General features: G+C 36.2%; 1 protein-coding gene across 1 annotated transcript; it reads left to right on the top strand.

Moving 5' to 3' along the window:
* The first annotated feature begins 12,992 nt into the window (after positions 1-12,992).
* On the top strand, positions 12,993-19,001 carry LOC140152736 (uncharacterized). Its single transcript, XM_072175214.1, has 2 exons — positions 12,993-14,717; positions 16,151-19,001. The coding sequence occupies exons 1-2, from the start codon at positions 13,173-13,175 to the stop codon at positions 16,883-16,885; spliced, it is 2,280 nt and encodes a 759-aa protein (XP_072031315.1). The 5' UTR covers positions 12,993-13,172; the 3' UTR covers positions 16,886-19,001.
* The last annotated feature ends 1,297 nt before the right edge of the window (positions 19,002-20,298 follow it).

Raw genomic sequence — 20,298 nt, 5'->3', positions numbered from 1 at the left:
TTAGTTTTCACTGATAGCTATGTCCCGTTTTAATTTTGAGCCAAACAAATGAGGTAAAACAAAGAAAATCATTGCTATTTCATTCCAGCACCTAAATGTGTGTGTCATCTTGCCGATCATATTATTATCATGATTATTGGTGAAGCGTCACACAGCTGCGATGTACAAATAAGATGTAAGACAAGTAGCGATATACACACAGTACATGTGTCAAGATGTAAGACGAATTAGCCTGTTTGAAGTATGACAGGCACAAAAGGAGATGGCGTACTTTGGTTTGGGTAATCTTTTGTATGCTTCTCAGCTAACAAAAGATTACCCAAATCAAAGCACGCCCTCTCCTTTTGTGCCCACCATACTTCAAAAAGGCTAATAGCAATATGCATACAGTTTATACGTCAATGATTCAATGATACACATGCACGTGATGTGTTTATCCAGCACTCGATCGGTGAACTCAGAATAAAACCAGAGATCTCCGGGGGTTATTATGAAATGTTAAATTTTACGGTAATTAAAGCACTTCTGGCTTAGTCTTTCACAGGGCATTTATGTACACCAATGGCCATTACAATGGTGCAAAAAGTAGAAATTCAAAAAATTGAGGGCTTTGCTGTGTAGCGAATCACACATTATGGCTTTAATAACAAGATTAACATACTATTATGATTATAGATTGCATTGTTCATTATTTTGTTTCTCTTGAATGAAAGTGACATTGACACAGTGATTTGTTTATTTATAATCATTGTTTTTTACTTTCTTAAGGACATTGAATAATAATGATATGTACCTGACAACAGAAAAACCTTTCGATCAACAGAACAAGTGGTTCAAGTCTTTGAACTCCCTGGATAAGGTACTAAAATATTCAAAATCACTGAAACACACTGTAAAAAAATCTCTCAACATTATAATTCTTTTATTCAAGCAGTGTCCTTTTAGGCCAAAATACGATATGACATTTTTCTTTTGCATATTCAGTTTCTGTGATTTCAACTGAAATGAATAGCTTTGTTTGTGAATTTCTTTTTCTTTTTGGTGTTTTCCACTACAGCAAAGTTTTGCAACAGCAGGACATTTTACAGCAAAATTGCATTTGTCCCATTAGCAATATTTTACGAAAAATGTCGTACTGTGTGCTGGCCTTGATTTTTTCTTTGATCTATTGTGATTTTATCATGTCTTTATTGTGATGTTAATATAACTACATCTTTATTCAAGAATTGTTAAGTGATTATGATGTTATTTTTATGTATCATACAAAATTATCATGAATATAATAAGAAAACGTCAATGACCTTACAAAGACAATAGGTTCAAAGCCAAATAAATGCAAAACTACTTTGTCAAATTATGAAAGCCTTGTATCATTCATTGCTTCAAATACTATGTGGAAACAAGTGGATCCAATGTTGCGTACGTTTTGAAGAGGCTTTAAAAACACCAAAAACGGATTTAGAACAATCATTTTGGTATACATCCTGTATATTGAACATATCTGTCAAATAATAATTTGAAAAAAGGTCAACGATTTATAGTGCGGTTGCACAGGCACAGCGCCTGGACGTTGATCCACAAGCCTCAGCACACTTTACATACCGGGTATTATAATACCACCATTGTATTTTCGTAAAGACTGCACAAAAAAGTAACACAGCCGATATAATTATAAATACACCTACATGTATAGCTTCAGAACTAATTGTTGTATTCACCATGATTTGACATTTTGATGTACCGGTACTGTACCCAATTTGTCCAATGTCGTTCCGAAAAATACCTGAATTTGCAGTTTACAGCAATCAATGATTATTATGCAAGCACTGTAGCACGTAAAGCCCGCCATTACCATCGCGCTGACTTCAAATTGGGCTTCAAATCAATGCAAATAGCAGCAACTTTTAAATTTGGCTATTTTTCTTTCAAAACACTACTGGTAATATTGAACAAAATTGTACAAATGGGGTATCAAAATGCATGTAAATACATAATACACCATCCTTCGATCAATTTCAAAACATTGTGAATACATTTAATAGTTCAAATAGGTGTATCTACATGTATAGTATAACAGCTGTGTTAATTTTTGTGCAGTCTTAAAATAGCATGGATGCCAAAATGCACGGCTATTTCCTGTAACCAGGAACTATGCTGTAACTTAGCAGTTTTCGGTGATGCGTCGTGACGTCCCTGGTCAAGAGTAGACATAACATAGGCCTAACATTGTTTTATCCAAATTGGACACATCATTTTCGTAGTTTATTTATGTTACAAGTATTTTGATATTTTTACCAATATATGTGATGCGATCAAGCAAAATCAGTCGGAACTCGGAAATATTGATTTTGAGATATAGCCAAACAAAGGAAATTTTAGTTTAGTTTAATTTAGTTTTGGAAAATCTTGAATTGCTCATATCTTTGGAACTGGTTGTTAAATTTCAATGGGGTTTGCTGCAAAATGCAGCTTGGTAAATGATTTTTACTATCCTATAAGAAACTGACAATTTAATATTTCTGAGTTCCGACTGATTTTGCTTGATCGCAACACATATGTCCAATGATATAAAGTGAAGGAGCATTGCGATTTCAATGAGGTCTACTCTCCATTCCAGAAAAATACAGTTCTATTTTTGGGATTAAAAAAAAATATTATCAAGTTCTGCCAAATGAAACATAGCTTAATTCTAATTATTCATTTAGTACTAACTGGACTGGAGATAAAAGAAAAAGGTCATTATTTTACTTATTTCTTGAAAAAAAGACTCAGAGCCAAAACCTTGCATTTTCGGCATGTTTTCTGACAGTTGTGTCACAAAAATCAAAGACTTGGAACAAGTCTAGGAAGTCTAGGCAATTAAAATCCTGAGAATATGCCGAAATTTTGCTGTTATTTTCATTTTTTGTGTTATTTTAATTAAATGATTGGTTATTATGTCTTTTCCAAATATTAGAATGCATAAATGTAAATTAGCATTCGTACAAGTCTTTAGATTCGATTGAAACAGCATGTGAAAAACACGCACGTTTTTGGCCCTTCATAAGGTTTGCCAAAAAAGTTTAACTTTTGATACCAGTTAGTTGAATAATTTGGATTAGTGTGTTTCATTTGGCTGAAATTGATAATATTTGTTCAGTGGCGTAACTAGACATTTTCATTTGGGGGCAAGCGGAGGCAAACATAATAAATGAGGGGGCAGGAATCCAGCACCTTTTGGCGACAAAAGAAGTGTTTGTTACAAATGCGCATTTGGCATATTGAAGCTAAACTGGTGACATATGGTAAAAAAGTGGAATAAATGCGCGCAATCAAAAATTTGTGTTTTTTAAGGTTAAAATGACCAGATATGAGGTTAATTTATAACTCTCAGAAGTGGGCCTACTTTAACTTTTTCATTGGGGAGGGGGGGGGGGGCAAACAGGGCGATATTGAGGCGATATTAAAAGGGCATTTCGTGAGACACAGCCTCATCCCCCCACTTGTCTCAAAAAAGTTGAGATTTTCCTGATTTTAGCAAAGATATCGTGAAATTTGAATTTCGTTCTGGTGCACCAGAACGAAATTACAACACACATTGTCTATGGAGCAGTGTAATACACATAATCATGCATAACTCGCGAACGCAAAATCGGAATCAACTGAAATTTTGGGAATAGGTTTTTTCGTGGATATCTAATGATATAAATAGAGGATGCTAGGATCACGAAATACTCCTTTAAGTTTGATCAAATTTTCACTGATTAGTTCACGATTTCATAAATCAAATTAAATTGGATTTGAAACTTTCAAACTCTCCATGCGAACCTCCATCAATTTATTTGTACTATTTTCATGATCAACCTCATCTAACACCTTGCGTAATCTACTCCCGGGTAAATGTTCTAACATTTTTGTACTTCTATGCGCTCTAGGACCTAGCATTTGTATGGCATTTAGTCGACGTCCAAACTTCATCATATTTTTTAATTGACGACGGCGATCTGCGATTCTGGTCTGAAGTTCGGCTTCAACTTGTTCTGCTATTTCACCATCTGTCCTACGAATCCATGTACATGGCGTAGCACTTCTGCTGACTCCATCTGTCGTATCCTTTGTAGATGTCGTTGGTTTACCCGATAGTCCAAAGTTTGACGTCGATTTTGTCAACGCAGTGTTCAAATTCCAAGAGACCGTCCTCATGTGTTTAGGCACTTCATCGTTTAGATTATTACTATTCGCGTTTGCCAGTTTTTGTGCTATCAACAAACTGTCAGGATCAAAATTCTTAATAGACTGTCTTCTTTGTAAATTAATTAAAGTATCCCTAGGCTTTGTCGTACCACTGTCTTGTGATTTCCTTGTGGCGAGAAGATTACCAAGATTCATGTCAGTGTCGCTTTCGTTTCTTGGTGATTTCTTAGAAGTACTCTCCGATGTCACAGGTCGAGGTCTTCGTGTCGGGCTAAGAGATGCTGATCTCTTTTCTTCTTGTGTGACCGGTAATGAACGAGCAACACACGGAGTGCTTCCTCTCCTTGCAAATCGGCCGCGTCGTTCACTGGATGGAGTTTCTGGTGGTCTGGGACTTATCTGAAATTTAATAGAGTGACAAGAAGCATCGGACATTAGAACAACTACGGAAATTAGTGACCAGATAATTTGTCTATTATATGTGTCTATAAAAGCAGTGAACTATGCTTTTCAAATTCAAGACCATTAGGCATATTTCTTAAAAGTATAAATAAATAAAGTGTAATCATGTATAGTAAAATTGTGTCAATTTTCACGAGCTTTTTGCTGCAAATTATGAATATTTTAAATTGGTCATATCGTCATGGTCGCGCGAGATATATCGTTTGTTTACTTTGGCTGAAACCGGTAAAACTTACAAATTCTAACAAAATGGACATATAAATTTTAATATCATTAAAATATCATGAAAACGTTTTGTATGAAAACACTTGAACCAGGTATGTTTATTAATTCATAAACAATGATAATAGGGCAATACATATCATGACCGGTTAGCTTTAAAAAGTGTTAACGTTTGTTTTTACAGTGTACATCACATCTAATGCCCCGGTTTTTCCACAACCCTGAGATCACAATAAGCTAAAATAGATGTGCATACTTTATATACTTGTTATTTCCAAAACTTATTGTGTGAAACCACATCCCCTGGTATTATTATCCTATTCATAAGGGGAAATTAGAAGTTGTATACGAAAGTTCTCTTTCTGTGAGGCAAAATGAAGAATGCTAGACATTTTTTTTCTTTGTTAAGCATTAGAATCTCTGAAGTTATTTGTCTAAAATACGCTGAATTTAGCTATAATTCACAACACTAAAGTAACATTTTTAAAATGTGAAAAATGTTATTGTAAAATACTTTTTTCGTCAAAACTAAAATAAAATTATGTTAGAATATTTTCAAAAACTCTTTTCAATGTTATGAAAACGTTTTATACTCTTTATTTAACCCGACATTGGAACGTTTCCTGGCAACTTTTTCTAACCATTTGTCAATAATGTCGAAACGTTTTGTGTTTGCTGGATATAAAGACTGTAACAATAAAATTTATACTACTGCAAATTTGCTTGTTGGAAAAAAATAAAAGAGATCATGACATCATGACAGTGGAATCAGTAACATCTTGGCTAACAACTTGGAAAAACTTTACTTGGTTTCTTTACTAGTTTGGGATCAAAAGCTATGCTCAATTAACTAAATCGTCCAGAAAACGAGTTAGGTCACTTTTGAGATTTTCGCGCATATCAGCTTGGATCGACTTTGTTTGCGTCAGACAAAGAATAAAAGGGCGAGCCATGGCGTAAATGTAATATGCAGTATAGAATCAGTAATTATAGCTTGACTAACAGAGAAACCTTACCGGTACTTGGTTTCTTTCCTATATAGTTCAGGTTCAAACCAGAGGGTTCAAACGCTATGCCCGATTTTAATCGCCCAAGTTGGGCCACTTTTTGCCATAAACGCACATATATCATGTTTGTTCTCTGTGAATTCGCATTCTTATCGTCAAGGATCTCGTAACAAAAGCAAAGGTTTTCATGTTTTTCTTTCACATATTGGTAAATAAATAAAATGACATTTATTTCAAATTTATAAATCAACACCACTTCAAATGCCCCATTGTTTAAAATAACTTTTTCAATAAAATCGGTGGTCTACAAGCGACGATATGCCCATTGTCCAATTGTGTTAAGTAGTCCTAAACAGCTTGGGCCACTTTCGTGCCTTTGTCATATTTGTGTAGCAAAAGGGGACTGAATTGAGTTGAATCATGAACCATCTGATTGGTACTCTTACAATGTACAAAGCTTACGAAGTATTTTAAGAAATTACCTTGACGACCAAGTCAAATTCAATGTAGGCCTAATATGTTTGCATAATTCTATTTTTGTTATACAACATGTAGCGTTCTGATGTGATGCATGATCCGAAACATTAATACTATATTCATGATTTGAAACCATAATGTTGATTGAATTTTAAAAATGCGTAAATATGGTGAAAATGTTTTATGAACTTCCACTTGGCAAACAATAGATTGAATGTTACTAAATTATTTCGTGAGAGCAAAATGTTGATTTTATAATGACACACCTACGTATTCATAGTATTGCATAAAATGTCACAAGTTGAATTTATAATGACACACCTACCTGTTTAACAGAAGGAGGACCGCCGTCACATTGCACATTGGATAAATTATCTCCGGTGTTATCCTTAGAGAGTTTGGAGATAGCTTCCGATCTTGCTTTCATCAATTCAGCAAGACGTTGACAATTCTGCGACAAACTTGCAGTTCTTTTCAATGTTTTGAAAGAAGTAGATTCCGACTGTTTTCCTGTAGGGAAGTTCAACGCTTTCATCGTAGTTTCTTCTGTGGATCCTTTTGTGAAAACATCATTGAGACTTGTACGCGGTCTTACACTCAGAGAATTTGTTGGGAGAGAGCTTCTGCGATTTCTAAAGTAAGATGCTGGTGGCACAGTGGATTTTAGCTGTGATACCGACGACACTTCTTCCGAACTTGACCATTTAACACCGACACCAAGTTTTCTGCCGTTCGTATTCATGACTCGCGCTACCAGTTGCAGGGCCTATTTCTGTTTTGATATCAGCAGTTCGTGAGAGTTATTGGTTGACTTGTCACTTGTGAGTGAATTCAATAGGCCTCATGCTCAAGTGCCTCACTCTGGGTTCCCGTTTTGGATCGATCAAAAGACAAAATTGATATGCATTGATGCATTTCAAGAAGCTTCAATTAAGATGGTATTGGCTAGATTGTTATATTTAGAAAGTTCAATCTATAGCCTATCAAATACCCCGGGTCAAATACATACATCCGCTTGTATATGGATTTGTTTATGATCGAGTTTATTGATATAGTTAAACCGATTTAGAGGGTTTGAGATTAAATGCGGTTCAAAAGCATGGAAAGCACCAACTTCAACGTCAAGAGGTTTATTTTATGCAGTCACGCGGAACTGCATGTGCAATTGCACGACTCCATGTATGGAGACTATGCCATAGTCGATTTTTGATATATAAAATGTAATCATGATGGACGTATTCAGTTGAATTCGAAGTTAAACACAATCATGTTTATCACAAGTAAAGTATTCAATAAACTAGCGATTACCCGTCTTGCGCGGTCAGAGTCTTTCGCGGTTTGTAAATTTTGTTTTAATTATTTTCTAATTAATGTGATTAATGGTATGAGAGGAGATTATTTAGGAATATAATATGTAGTATCCTTTCCATATAAATCAATGGCTTGAAATTGCAATTAGATCGTGATCGAAATAAGTCTTCTTGCCACCATATCATATCCACCGTGAAAAGTCTTGCCCCTGTTTGATGCTGGCCGCCCTGATATTTAAGATATTTATGCATTTACTGTACTTTTTAGCCCATTTTGGACAAATTTTTTGTACCGGTACCTTTCGGCCATTTTTTACCATTTTCGTCCAAGTTTGTCCCCCACCTTGAAATGAACCTTGCGGCCCCCTGCAAGAGTCCTGGCTACATCACTGAGCAGATGAACACAATTTGATTCAATTCCCTCTTGGCCCCCTGTGGTATGTTAGCTGACCTGATATTTAAGATTTGTATAGGCCTACACATACTTGTTGTACTTTTTATTTGTTAGCCCATTTTGGATAAATTTGTTGTACTTTTTACTTTTAAGCCCATTTGTGACAATGCCCCCCCCCCATGAAATTTGCCGTGTCCACCCCTCCCCCCTCTCTCTCTCTCTGAAAAAGTCCTAGCTACACCACTGTGCAGATGAAACAATTTTATTCACATTCCCTTACACTCTGTTTCATATTAAGTTATGATCATACAATGCTGATAACATAGTATTACCACAAAGAGCAGAGTAGGCCTATTCATGCATGGTAAATACAATTCAGTGGTTTGAGAGGCAAATAGGCAATTGCACCATATTATAATTAGCACAATTAAACTATATACCCTCCTCACGTTGCTACACCAACAGCCCCTTATAGGTATGAGATGTTCACGATGGCAATCTTGACCTACAAAAAGGACATTATGAGATGTTGACAATCTTCCAAAAAGGACATTTCATCCTTTTGAGTAAATATTGACTTTATTGATGTGTGACTAATTAGGTGTTCATACACAGTCCCTGGTACTATACTATGTGATTGTAAATAGGTAATTCAATGACCATCCAGACTACAGGCATAGTATCTTCACAAAAATGTCAGGACAGAAGGCTAATTTCAGGCTATTTCGGGCTATGTCAACATTAGTGTATTGTGTTGGCGTGAAAAGTTTGAGCATGCAGGTGCGCTGCTAGCGCCTTTGAAACTAATTAACATAATTTGACACCCTTAACGTAAACAAAAACAAAATTGGACGTTTTATTGGGGTGCGGACAACTTTACTCTACGCAGCGCAAAAATCCGTTTTCCGAAAAAATGTAAAACGTAGGGCCTAGAAGTTTTTAGCCTCACCACTTCGAAAAACTCAGTAATTTATTATAGATGTTCATAAAAGTAGTGTATGTTATCGGATGCAACCTATTCTTGGCATAATGATCGCGAAACTCCGAGTGGTAAAAATCACATGGGGAGCTAGCAAACAGGGGGAGTACGGTGACTGAAAAGATCAGATGTGAAAATCTATCAATTGTGCACAAATTAATACAAATCGGGAGTTAGTACTTGTACTCAAGATATGAAAATATAGATGCGATTATTGGCTGCTTTGACTAATTTGCTATACGATCAATATTTTATTTTATATACTTCCCGCTTTTCTGATCCAAACAGGCCAATAAAAATTGTGAAAATAAGTTGTATTTCGGTTTTTGGTCAAAAATTGACCCCTTTTCAACATTTTTAGAAATTTCTTGCATTAGAAAAGTTTGTATGGAATTACACTTTTTGCCTCTATCTCAATCTAAGGGAACAACCCAAAAGTTCGACGAAGTCCTATAAACGAAAGTCCTTTCGTTAGGGAGGGGATCAAAATGTCCGATTACGTTTGTAAAAAAAGTAGTCAAACATCTGTCAAAGTTGATCTTTTTTAAGGATTTAATATGTCATTTGCAACTTTTAGTATTTTCCGAAGTACGATGTTGACATTTCACAGTGGTTGCTTCAAAATGATTTCAAATTAATACGGTATAGAGCTGCAATACTCGCAACCTGCAACATGTACGTTCATTTTTAAAACAGCTGCACCACACTTTGATTCTTTTTTATTTGAAAAAGTCCTAATTTCTTTTCGTGCAAAAAAGGTATGAAGAAAAATATTTAAAAATAAAATACAATATTTGTTTCTTCCATAAACATGATAAACATGATCAATATCCTAGCATTGTTGCACCCCTCCATAACCACCATGGCGATGGCTCATCCATAGGCTCATTCTCCGATAAAGCGTTCAAGTTTGGTCTCGGTAATTGCAAAATTCCAACCACGAAGAATTCATGAAAATCATTCAGAATCGTAAACTTTAATAGTTTCAGAGCACAAAACAATGCATGGGTGATTTTTCAACAATACTTCATTTTTGAGCAATATTACTTGTACACATTGGTGGTAACGTATCAGTGGTAACGTATCTGTGAAGCCCTTTCACACTTTTGTCTTAATCTTGCAAGTGTAAAACTTACCGACTTAATACTCATATTGATCAGTCATCACCCAATGTACTAAAGTCTGGTATGGTATTTGGCTTCATTTATTACAGCGTTTTTTCCGAGGGGAGTAGAATTTAGGTAACGTATCTGTGACGACATGAACGTAACGTCAGGATTTTTTGCCATTAATATATAATATACCTGATTTTTTTTACTTTGAAACCACTGTGTTATATACCACATATAATATAAATATGGAGCCTGCTTGATCCATCACATATGAGAACATTCATATAGGTAGTTATTTTGACAGATTGCTATCCATTAGAAATATGGTAACGTATCTGTGAACAATATTGGCGACATAGTCTCAAAGACCTGTTGGAAAAATTTAATAACCTGCGTTGTGATGTTTTATACTTTATAATTAGGGCATGATACCAGCTAATGAAAAGTACCTATAATCCATTATTATGCGCGCATGTATAGCGAACAGGGACACATTATACGGAACGCACCTTTGCTGGCGACATGGAGGAAAACAATGGATATGCATAATCAGCTTTATTGTTTTATACTTTCTTGGCATGTTACAACCTCTAGCCCCACACATTTTAAAAAAGCAACTCCTAAGTATTAGTTATATTAATAAAAGTCATTTCTTTCTGACAAAACAAGTCTGAATACGACTTGAAACTATGGGCGACACAGATTTGGCTTTTTGGACACTTTATCGGAGAATGTACCCATAGCCCTACCTGTATGTATCCTATGAATATGGGCTAGAAATTTCGATATTTGACACTTACGTTACAGGGGAGGGGAGGGGGTTAGCTAGCTCCTAACGAAAGACTTTCGTTTATAGGACTTCGTCGAGCTTTTGGGTTGTTCCCTAACAATTACCGTCTTTTTTCTCTTTTTTTTTTGTATGTTTTGGGTTTGTTTGTTTTTTTGTTATTGTTGTTGTTTTTGATCTAGTTGGTTCTCTGCATGGAATAAAGGTTTCGGTTTCAGTTTCATGGGAGGAGGTATTTCGTAGTCATTCTGTAGATTTTGGCAATAATGCAAGGTTCTGTAATCATATCTTTTCATTGGTTATTTCTTCTGTGTAGATTCCAGGAATCCATAATGCAGGATTCTGGAATAATCTGGGCTAAATAACAGCTTAAAAGTCATAATGTACGATCGTATAATATGGAATTGCTTAATTTTTTTTAAACCTTTTCTTTTTTTTCTTTTTTTGTTGTTGCATATTTGTGATGTATACACATGTCCCAACTTGCACCTAAATGGAATCGGCCAAATTTGTTAGCTTTGTAGGTCAACAGAGCAAAGTTCGACATAAAGTTATAAAATTCATGAAATTACGACTTTATGTCCTCCCATAGAACTGTGTCCTCCCATAGAACTGCATGTTAAATGGCCAAAATAACCAGCGGGATTTCTTTGAACCCTATACCCGGCAGTTATTACTAATTATATTATTTCAACATTTTGAATGAAGAATAATAAAATTAAAATTTGACGGACATGAAGAAATATTAATAATATCGGTATAATACAAACAATGCTAGTAATAATCAATCATGGTAACGAAAGGAATCAATAATTATCTCACAGGCCTATGGATGGATACCCTGACACTGACAGTATCTGGAGGCCACGCTGGGCTATTCCAACCGATGCAACCCCTCCCCCTATAGGCTATAAGTTCGGATTTCTAGAGTTTTTGACCAATTAGGGTCGCCTCAATAGATATCAAGTGGGGGTAATTTTGGAGGAAAAAAATCCGCGCCATCTGACTTCTGAGCCAAACAAATTGCAGACCAAAAAAAAATTGCTCCTCCTCGGATCAGAAAAAAAATTACGTCGGGGGTGAAAAAGATTTGTCACAGTTATGAAGAAAATTTAACATAGTATTTGACTATATCATTCAGCATTTAAATTCAAAATTTGCACGCGCTTCAAGCGAGTTTATTCATTTTTCCTCATATTTAATATTTGAGTTTTGAAGTATTTCGTTTGCATATGTTTGTGAATAGTTAATCTGTGAGCGAAAACATTTGATTCACTCAACTTCGCAAAATTTCCACGAAATCCACACAGTGTCAAAAAGAAATCTATGCCACACTGATTAGCCTTTTCGAAGTATGGCATACACAAAAGGGGGACAGTCTTCAATCTGGGTAAAACGCGGCAATTTCAAAAGACTTTAACCACTTCGTGCAGCGCCATCATATTGTGTCCGCCATATCTCGAACAGGCTAATGGGGTGGATGCGGATCTCCTTTGAAAAAAATTAAGGTCACCGCTATAACCCGCGACAAACTCACAATGTGAACTCATTTTAAAATTTATGTTTTTCGCGGCAGGCGAAACTTAGGTGCTACATGTACAAAACATAAAGAGGGTAAAAATATGGACTTCTATTAAACAAACTTCGTTTCACAAATCCAACCATATTGTTGAAAGTAGAGGAGTAAACAAACAAAAATTTGTCTCGCCGAGGTGTTAAAACAAATTGCTGCTAAAAGTGCTTCACCGAGGTGGTAAAAAAATTGTCACTACCCCAACTACATATATCTAATGATGTGCCCCTTATGGTTGCTGGAAATTCAGACTTACAGAGTGTTTAAATACAAAATTTATTGAAAATTTACTACCCCGTAGGGGTGTGCACTTATTTTCTGGAATAGCCCGTTGAAGCAGCCAATCAGTAGCTTCTTCTGAATCTAAGCAGTGATTATATATGTTCATTAGCTAAGGTTTCACGCTTTCAGACTAATAATCATTATTAAATAATCAATGTTCCCGACAAGCGGCATAGGCCTATCAATCAATCTTTATTTCATTCAAAATATATAAACGCAATAGACCACTGTGTTTTACGATCATATTGGAAACTGAGAACAAAGTGAACGCATGCATCCTTCGGAATTGCAATTTGGTTACTTTTGCAACACTGACTTTTTTGGTTCAGAAATCTAATTAACTCCACACTGTGTTTTAACCATTGTTTATAACGTGCACCATTGTTTATTGAAGATGCCGCAAAGATTGAATTTATTTTTAGACGCCCAGATGGAGAAATCAGTGCAACATGATTGTAAAGATCTGAAAAGTTCACAGAGACTGATTAGTATTTTCGCGAGTCCTGAAGCTGCGGCAGCTAAGGAACTGCTGAACAAGGGTGATGATGAAGAAAACGACAACAAACAGAATGACAGTGTCGATTATGGAATTGATATTCCTCTTTCTGAGTTTCCTTTGAGGAAAGGACCAAAGGAGAAAGCACAGGCTGGCTTGGAAGAAATTATCAACAATTATTCTACCCCAAATGTGAAACCAAAAATAGCCGTGTCTCGATGGCGTAAGGCCACTTTATGTGCTTCAATTTGTAACAAACTTGAGAAAGAAATGCGAGACGAGAAATTGAAGAAGGTGAAACAATTGGCAGTACCACAAGGACATCAACCTCCTCGCTCACCATCACCAAATCGTACGGCAAAAACAATGAAACAATTAGCAGTACCAGACGGACCTAAACCTCCTCGCTCGCCATCACCAAATCGTAGTGCAAAAACAATGAAACAATTAGCAGTACCAGAAGGAGCTAAACCTCCTCGCTCGCAATCACCAAATCGTAGTGCAAAAACAATGAAACAATTAGCAGTGCCAGGAGCTAAACCTCCTCGCTCGCAATCACCAAATCGTAGTGCAATGAAACAATTAGCAGTACCAGAAGGAGCTAAAACTCCTCGCTCACCATCACCAAATCGTAGTGCAAAAACAGTGAAACAACTGGTAGTACCAGAAGGACCTAAACCTCCTCGCTCGCCATCACCAAATCGTATGGCAAAAACAGTGAGGCCAGGTAGAGCGATTGTACCTCAACTGTGTAACCAGAGAGACGAAGAAGTTACAGAGCAAGTAATCTCACAAAACAATGGAACCCTCGTCATGCCGTCAAAACCAGTGCAAGAAAGAAACAATGAAATAAAACATCTGGAAATTGAATCGCAACATACGGATGCGAATGGCAATGATTCTGTTGAAATGAAATCTGATGAACCCAGTTCCTGTGGCGGGTCCGAGAGTGATGTATGCTTACAATCCCGTTCATCTGATGACAATTCAGACATTGAGTCTGCCATCCGCCTTCGTCATAGATTTGGCAGACGCTTTTCATTACCTACAAGTTCCTTGTCCACCCAACTTCTCCCAACACCGCCATCGCTGGCAAATTTTCAAAAGGCATTGGAATCTCGACCTTCGTCTGCAAGAATTCATTTAGCCGGTCGCAACCAAACTAAGTCTGCTACTCCTTCAAGTCCACGATGTCCCTCGTTGACTTTAAATCTTCAAACAAACAGAGCCATCGTAACTGAACTTATTCAAGAACGTAGCACAACAATTTCAAATCTGAATGTTTCAAAATCCACTGGCTCGGATGAGAGTTCAAATGAAGACGCATGTAGCATACAGTCTAAATCATCTGGAAGGATGCCTCCGAGGCAAAGACTTCTGAATCGACGTGCATCTCTTGCCTGTACATCATCGTTAAAAGAATTCAGCGAGAAATTCAAATTGGTAAGTATTGTTCCCTGCTCATTATCCCCTTTTTTATGTTCGGCTAAAAATGACCCCCCTTTTTTTTAAATAGAATTTTAGCATCAAAATGTCATAAAATAATGCAGATACTTTCACATGTTTTTATTGGAGCAAATTGTATTTTTATAATTTGTAATTTTTTTACACCAAAAATAGCGGGGTTGTAAAATTATTAAGGGCTTGTGACTATTCAACTTTTCGGCCGTGCTACTCGCGCATTCTGTACAATTTCGATCAAAATTTGTGCATAATCTTTATACTTACATTCAATTTTTTGCGTGCTCCGCGCACCTTTTTTCCCATCAAGCACACAGCCGCATAGAAGTTTTTGACCGTTTCGGAACATTTTGTTTCGGGTATGTGTGCGGAAGGGGAGTCATAAATACAAATTGGTTTTTTTTAATTATTATTATATCTCATTATTTCGGCTAAAATGACCAGAAAACCTTATCTTGACAGTTGTTAAATACATTTTTTGTAAAGAATATGACAACCAAATTTCTCCAAAACGTAGGATAACGTACAGTGTATATGAGAAACACTGGAACCAGACTTTCGTGATGTCAAAATTCCCGGCAATTTTATTTATTTTGAATTCAGTCCATTTTCAGGTGTTTTGTTCAATGTTACGCGCTTATCCAGCTTTTTAAAACATTTTCCAGACGTTTTAATAAGCGTGTATTCTTATGCCTGCGTACAGGGCCTGTATAATGAATTCCGATATCATTTACTCGAGTTTGTATAACTTGAGTCACAAACGTAAGCAGAAATGGTACAGTTTAAAAGATTTAAAAGGGCTTAAATAATTTAAAAGTCAATGAAAACGATTCCTGTGCACTTAGAGCAGAGGATCTCTCTGCTTAGGGCAATCAGCATGTTATAATTGTTCAAACGTGACAAAAAATTAATGTGGCGTAAAAGACATTCAAAATGTCAATACATGCTCTGTCCTGTCAATTTATGATGGATAAAAAACCGATTGCAACCAATAGCTTCCACTTATCGTGTCCAATTAGTTTGAGTTGTCGAGGGCTCCCACTGTTTGTACATTACAAACAATAGATTTAAGTGATTAGAAGAATCAAAAGCGTCAGTAAATAGGACTTCATATTGAATGACAACCATGCTTTCTGTTGCGATCGATTGTGTGTATAGGATTTTGCGTTTATCCCAACACTTGTTCAGTACGGAGTGGAACATGACAAGCCCACTTTGAAATTAGTTTATCGCGGATGTTCCCTCCCCCTCTCCAGGGTGCGAGGAACTGTAGAACCAGTTATACTTTTATTATGTTTATTGTAAGCATGATAGAAATGATAAACATACATTGTCCTTCATCTTTCCTTTCAACCAGATCCTTGATATAACCTCTATTTTTCTTCTTTTTTTATCCTGTTGTTTTATTTTTACAGAACACTGAAGAAACAATGCCCCAAGAGAAATCAAGCTCTTTAGATTCCATTAACGAACTTCGTCGCAGACCAACACCGATTGCAGAATTTACAGAATATGTCGAACTCACAGTTCAAGATATAGAGATTGCTCATGAACATGATGAAGATGAAGGCCCTATTTCGGACGAGATAAAGGTACTTAGCGTTAAGCAAGTTGAAGTTTCCAGTTTTCCAGAATTGGAGACTCGCTTTGCTTCATCCATGTCATCAGATAGCGGTATTGGTAGTAGTGATGACTGTTTGAATCGCCAGTCGTCAAGGACACTGCATTCTGGAATGACACCCGATATGCCGAAGAATTGGCGACGAGGAAGACGCATGTCAATGCCATGTATTGGAAACGCACAAAGAAACAGGCAAGAAGTGATGTTCATTGGTGCCTCGGCAAAGCTTCGCAGTGATGCACAGATTGTACAAAATGTTGAGGAAGAGATTCAACAGAGGATCTTAAAAAGAAAACAGCAGATGACGAAGGAGCAAGGAGGAGGAGCGACATTACAGAGGATGCACGACAGAGCTATTAGTAGAACAGCGGGAGTACGGCTAAGAAAAGCAATGGCAGACTTGAATAATAAACGTACAACAGCTGAACTGCTCCAAATGGATGCTGCAAAGAATGCAGCTAAATTGGACAAACTTGAAGAATTAACTTTAAAAGTGAAGAACATTATCAAAGATAAAGACTCGGAGTAAATATTTGCATGTAAACATATAACTAATATAATTTGCATATCCACGATGACTGATCTTGAACGAGTGATGGCCTGATGGGTATGGTAAAAGCAATACTTGATATAATTTGTGTGGGATCATTTTTATATAGATATTTTACTATAATAATAATAATGTATAAGAATAATATCATTTCCTGCGTAAAATCACAGCATATGAATATTAGTTTATTTCAGTTCGATTGCCAAGTCGATAAAGAATAGTTTAATCTTTCTTAATCGTCCTTAATCTTCCTTAATGTTACATATCACAAATGCGCTGCACAGAGAGAGTAACAGCAATAGGAATCAATGTACAACACCATTTCTATGTTGAGTGTCATTTCAGCAGGGAAGTGTCACCCTGATTCTAGTTAGTAGAAACTATTCTTTATTTAAATTATCGTGACAGGACAAAAAATATCATACCATTATCATCAAAATGAGACCATTTTGATCCATCAGTCTTAGAATAAAGGACTGTACAAGTGTTCTTTGGCTGTTCCCCAGGGGGCACTTTTATAGGTTCTTCATAGAACCATTAAAGGTTCTCTAAATAAAGAACCCTTTATTTCTGAGGGTGCTCCCTGTGGGACAAAAAGGTTCTAAGTTGACGCTGGATGACGTAGAGCCAAAACTGTTGCCTTTAACTCGAGCTTTTTAAAAGTCGTAGATCTTTTTTATTTTTTATTTTTTGAATTGGTATGATGACCAGAGGAATTATTTAATATACATTTAAATAAAGTTTAAGTAGGTTTTACTTTTGACCCTATATATTTTTAGGTGAGAATTCTCGAATTGCCCAAGGTTGACAATTTGAAGATGAATTTTACACCAATTTTGTACCACCTAAAGTGCAATAAAAACTGACTTGAAACTTTAGACCTATATAATAAGCAAAACCTTTCAAATTGGCTCTGCTATCGAACTATTCTAAGAAATTACCAGACTGGATTTTCTGGTCGATTTGCTGAGCAAGTCACTTCCAGCTTGGATTTGTTTCCATTGATTTTCTGACAGTCGGAATAGTAATCAATTATTTCGGTTCAAAGTATTCGGTAGAATATATGGATTCTATACCTTGCAATTTAGTAAGTAGATCAGAAAAACTTTGTTGGCAAAAATGCACATTGCTCATTAAAATTTTCAATGTCAAAGGCTATAGGGGTTAAATTTGAAAAACACCGGTCATACAATTAAAGCTGATCAGCTGACAAATATCATCCCTGTGTTCGGATACTTTTTGTGCGCATCAGTACAAGCATGGAAATACTATTTCCATGGTACAAGCGGCATGTCAAAAATGCTTACTCCCTATCGACCTGCCAAAAATTGTTTCCCCTCTCGTCTTACCAAATATTTCTTTATCCTCTTGTCCTGCCAAAGCCCACCCCACCCGCATTTGCACATGTCAACTTTTTGGGATTCCATTTTGCAAACCTTAGTCTTAACTTATTAAGTGATACAATTCGAGAATATGGCACATTTCCGTTCCGTCCTGTTTTCCAAAGGCCATTAGCGCGTTTTATTTGAAAGGTGCCCCATGAAAGTGTGCCAAAAATCGCTTTCCCCTTTCGGCTTGCCAAACAATCTCCCCCATGTTACTCTCTCCAGGGCTCAGAATTGCATAAAACCCCGAAGTCTATAGATAGGCCTACCACGAGGTTTACCCACGTGCAGGCAGTAACACAAGTCATGTAACATGAATGATATGCATTTCATAATGTAATAAATTATGTATATGACTTATCTTGAATGCCATGCGTATCTGATCCCATAATCCCCTTCAATAATATTTTGTTAAGTTAATATGGATATCTGAAGAAAGAGTTAATCTCGCGTCTTTATTCCATTATGATATGGGTCAATACTTCTATACCATGGGAATAATTTGGCCGTTTTATAAAACTGACTGGTCAATAAGCGAATAGCGGAAGTAAGCCATTTGTGTTCCTTTTTGTGTTTTAACCAAATATTTGTTATGATACACGTGAAAATCAATTCATTCATTGATGTCCATAAAACGGACGAAAACAAAAGGCTTCAATAATTATATAAATATGGTAAATAAAATGATAGGCTATTTATGTCGTATAAGTTCTGCGTATTATCATGCTTATAGCTGTTGTCGATTGTTAGGAATCGATTTAGAAGCCCGCCCGCAGTACTATCATTTCGTATTTAATAATCTCACTTTAATTATTTGCCTGAAAATACATTCACAATTTTCCTGATGTGACCATTCACGACGAAATCTCTTTAAAAACAAGCTTTAAAATAATATCCACCAAAAAAACGTTGACAACGTAAAGAAAGCAGCAAGTTTAAAAAGCCCCCACCTCGGCTCACTTTTTGAAACTTGGTCCCATTTGTAAAAGATACTGATTTAAACTTTGTCATAATTATCAACTTAAAACATTTCCAGAAGTGTTATGTATCTTTAATGTGCCGATGCGATATTTTAATAGTAGTTAGCATTCTGGAACGATCAGAAAGGTTATTATGTTGTTCTTGGCCAATATCCTATTATATGTTTTGTTTTATAATAAGTAGGCATGTTAATGGCAATGATGCTATTGTTTAAACGTTAAAAACACCGATTTGCTGTTGATATTCAAAATGGGACCAAGTTTCAAAAAGTGAGCCGAGGTGGGGGCTTTTTAAACTTGCTGCTTTTTTACGTTGTCAACTTTTTTGAATTTTATTTCTTTTATGAATGTAGCCAAGCAACTTGGAAAGTCATCGGGTTACGAAGTACTCCATAAAACGAATAAAACGAAACATAGATGTTTGAAATTATATGATATCCTTGATTTATGACAGTAAATAATTTAATAAACTTTATCAGCCGTTTATTTTTAAAACTTGCTGGTCACAGCTACCGCGTGACTGTAATGTTAATAGGGATACATATACATTTTAATAAACTTTATTCAAGGCAACTAAGAAAATGTAAATATGAACAACACATACCCAATGTTGACGATGCCAGCGAGACACAGAGTCAGTGCGATTTACTTCAAATTGAAGCTGAGAAATGCGTGTATATGTAGCAAGGCTTATACTACGGAAGCGTCTAAGTGCCACGACTTAGCAAGATAATTATGTTTTAATGATTGTAGTTTTTGTAGCCCTGCGGGGCAATCTAGTTGGATATCCAAATTTCGCGGTTGATAGTTCTTTGTAGCCCTGCGGGGCAATCTAGTTGGATTTCCCTATTAAGCGGCGGTTGTTGGCGGTCTTTCGCGGTTTGTAGTTTTAATTTCCCTCATTCTTCCTGCCAACCATGATTGTGGTTTTGTAGCCCTGCAGGGCAATCTAGTTGGATATCCAAATTTCGCGGTTGATAGTTCTTTGTAGCCCTGCGGGGCAATCTAGTTGGATTTCCCTATTAAG

Source organism: Amphiura filiformis, chromosome 5 (genome assembly GCF_039555335.1).
Source record: "Amphiura filiformis chromosome 5, Afil_fr2py, whole genome shotgun sequence".
Lineage (NCBI taxonomy): Eukaryota > Metazoa > Echinodermata > Ophiuroidea > Amphilepidida > Amphiuridae > Amphiura > Amphiura filiformis.
The sequence above is the reverse complement of the archived record's forward strand: the minus strand, read 5'-3'. Positions and strand labels throughout refer to the sequence as shown.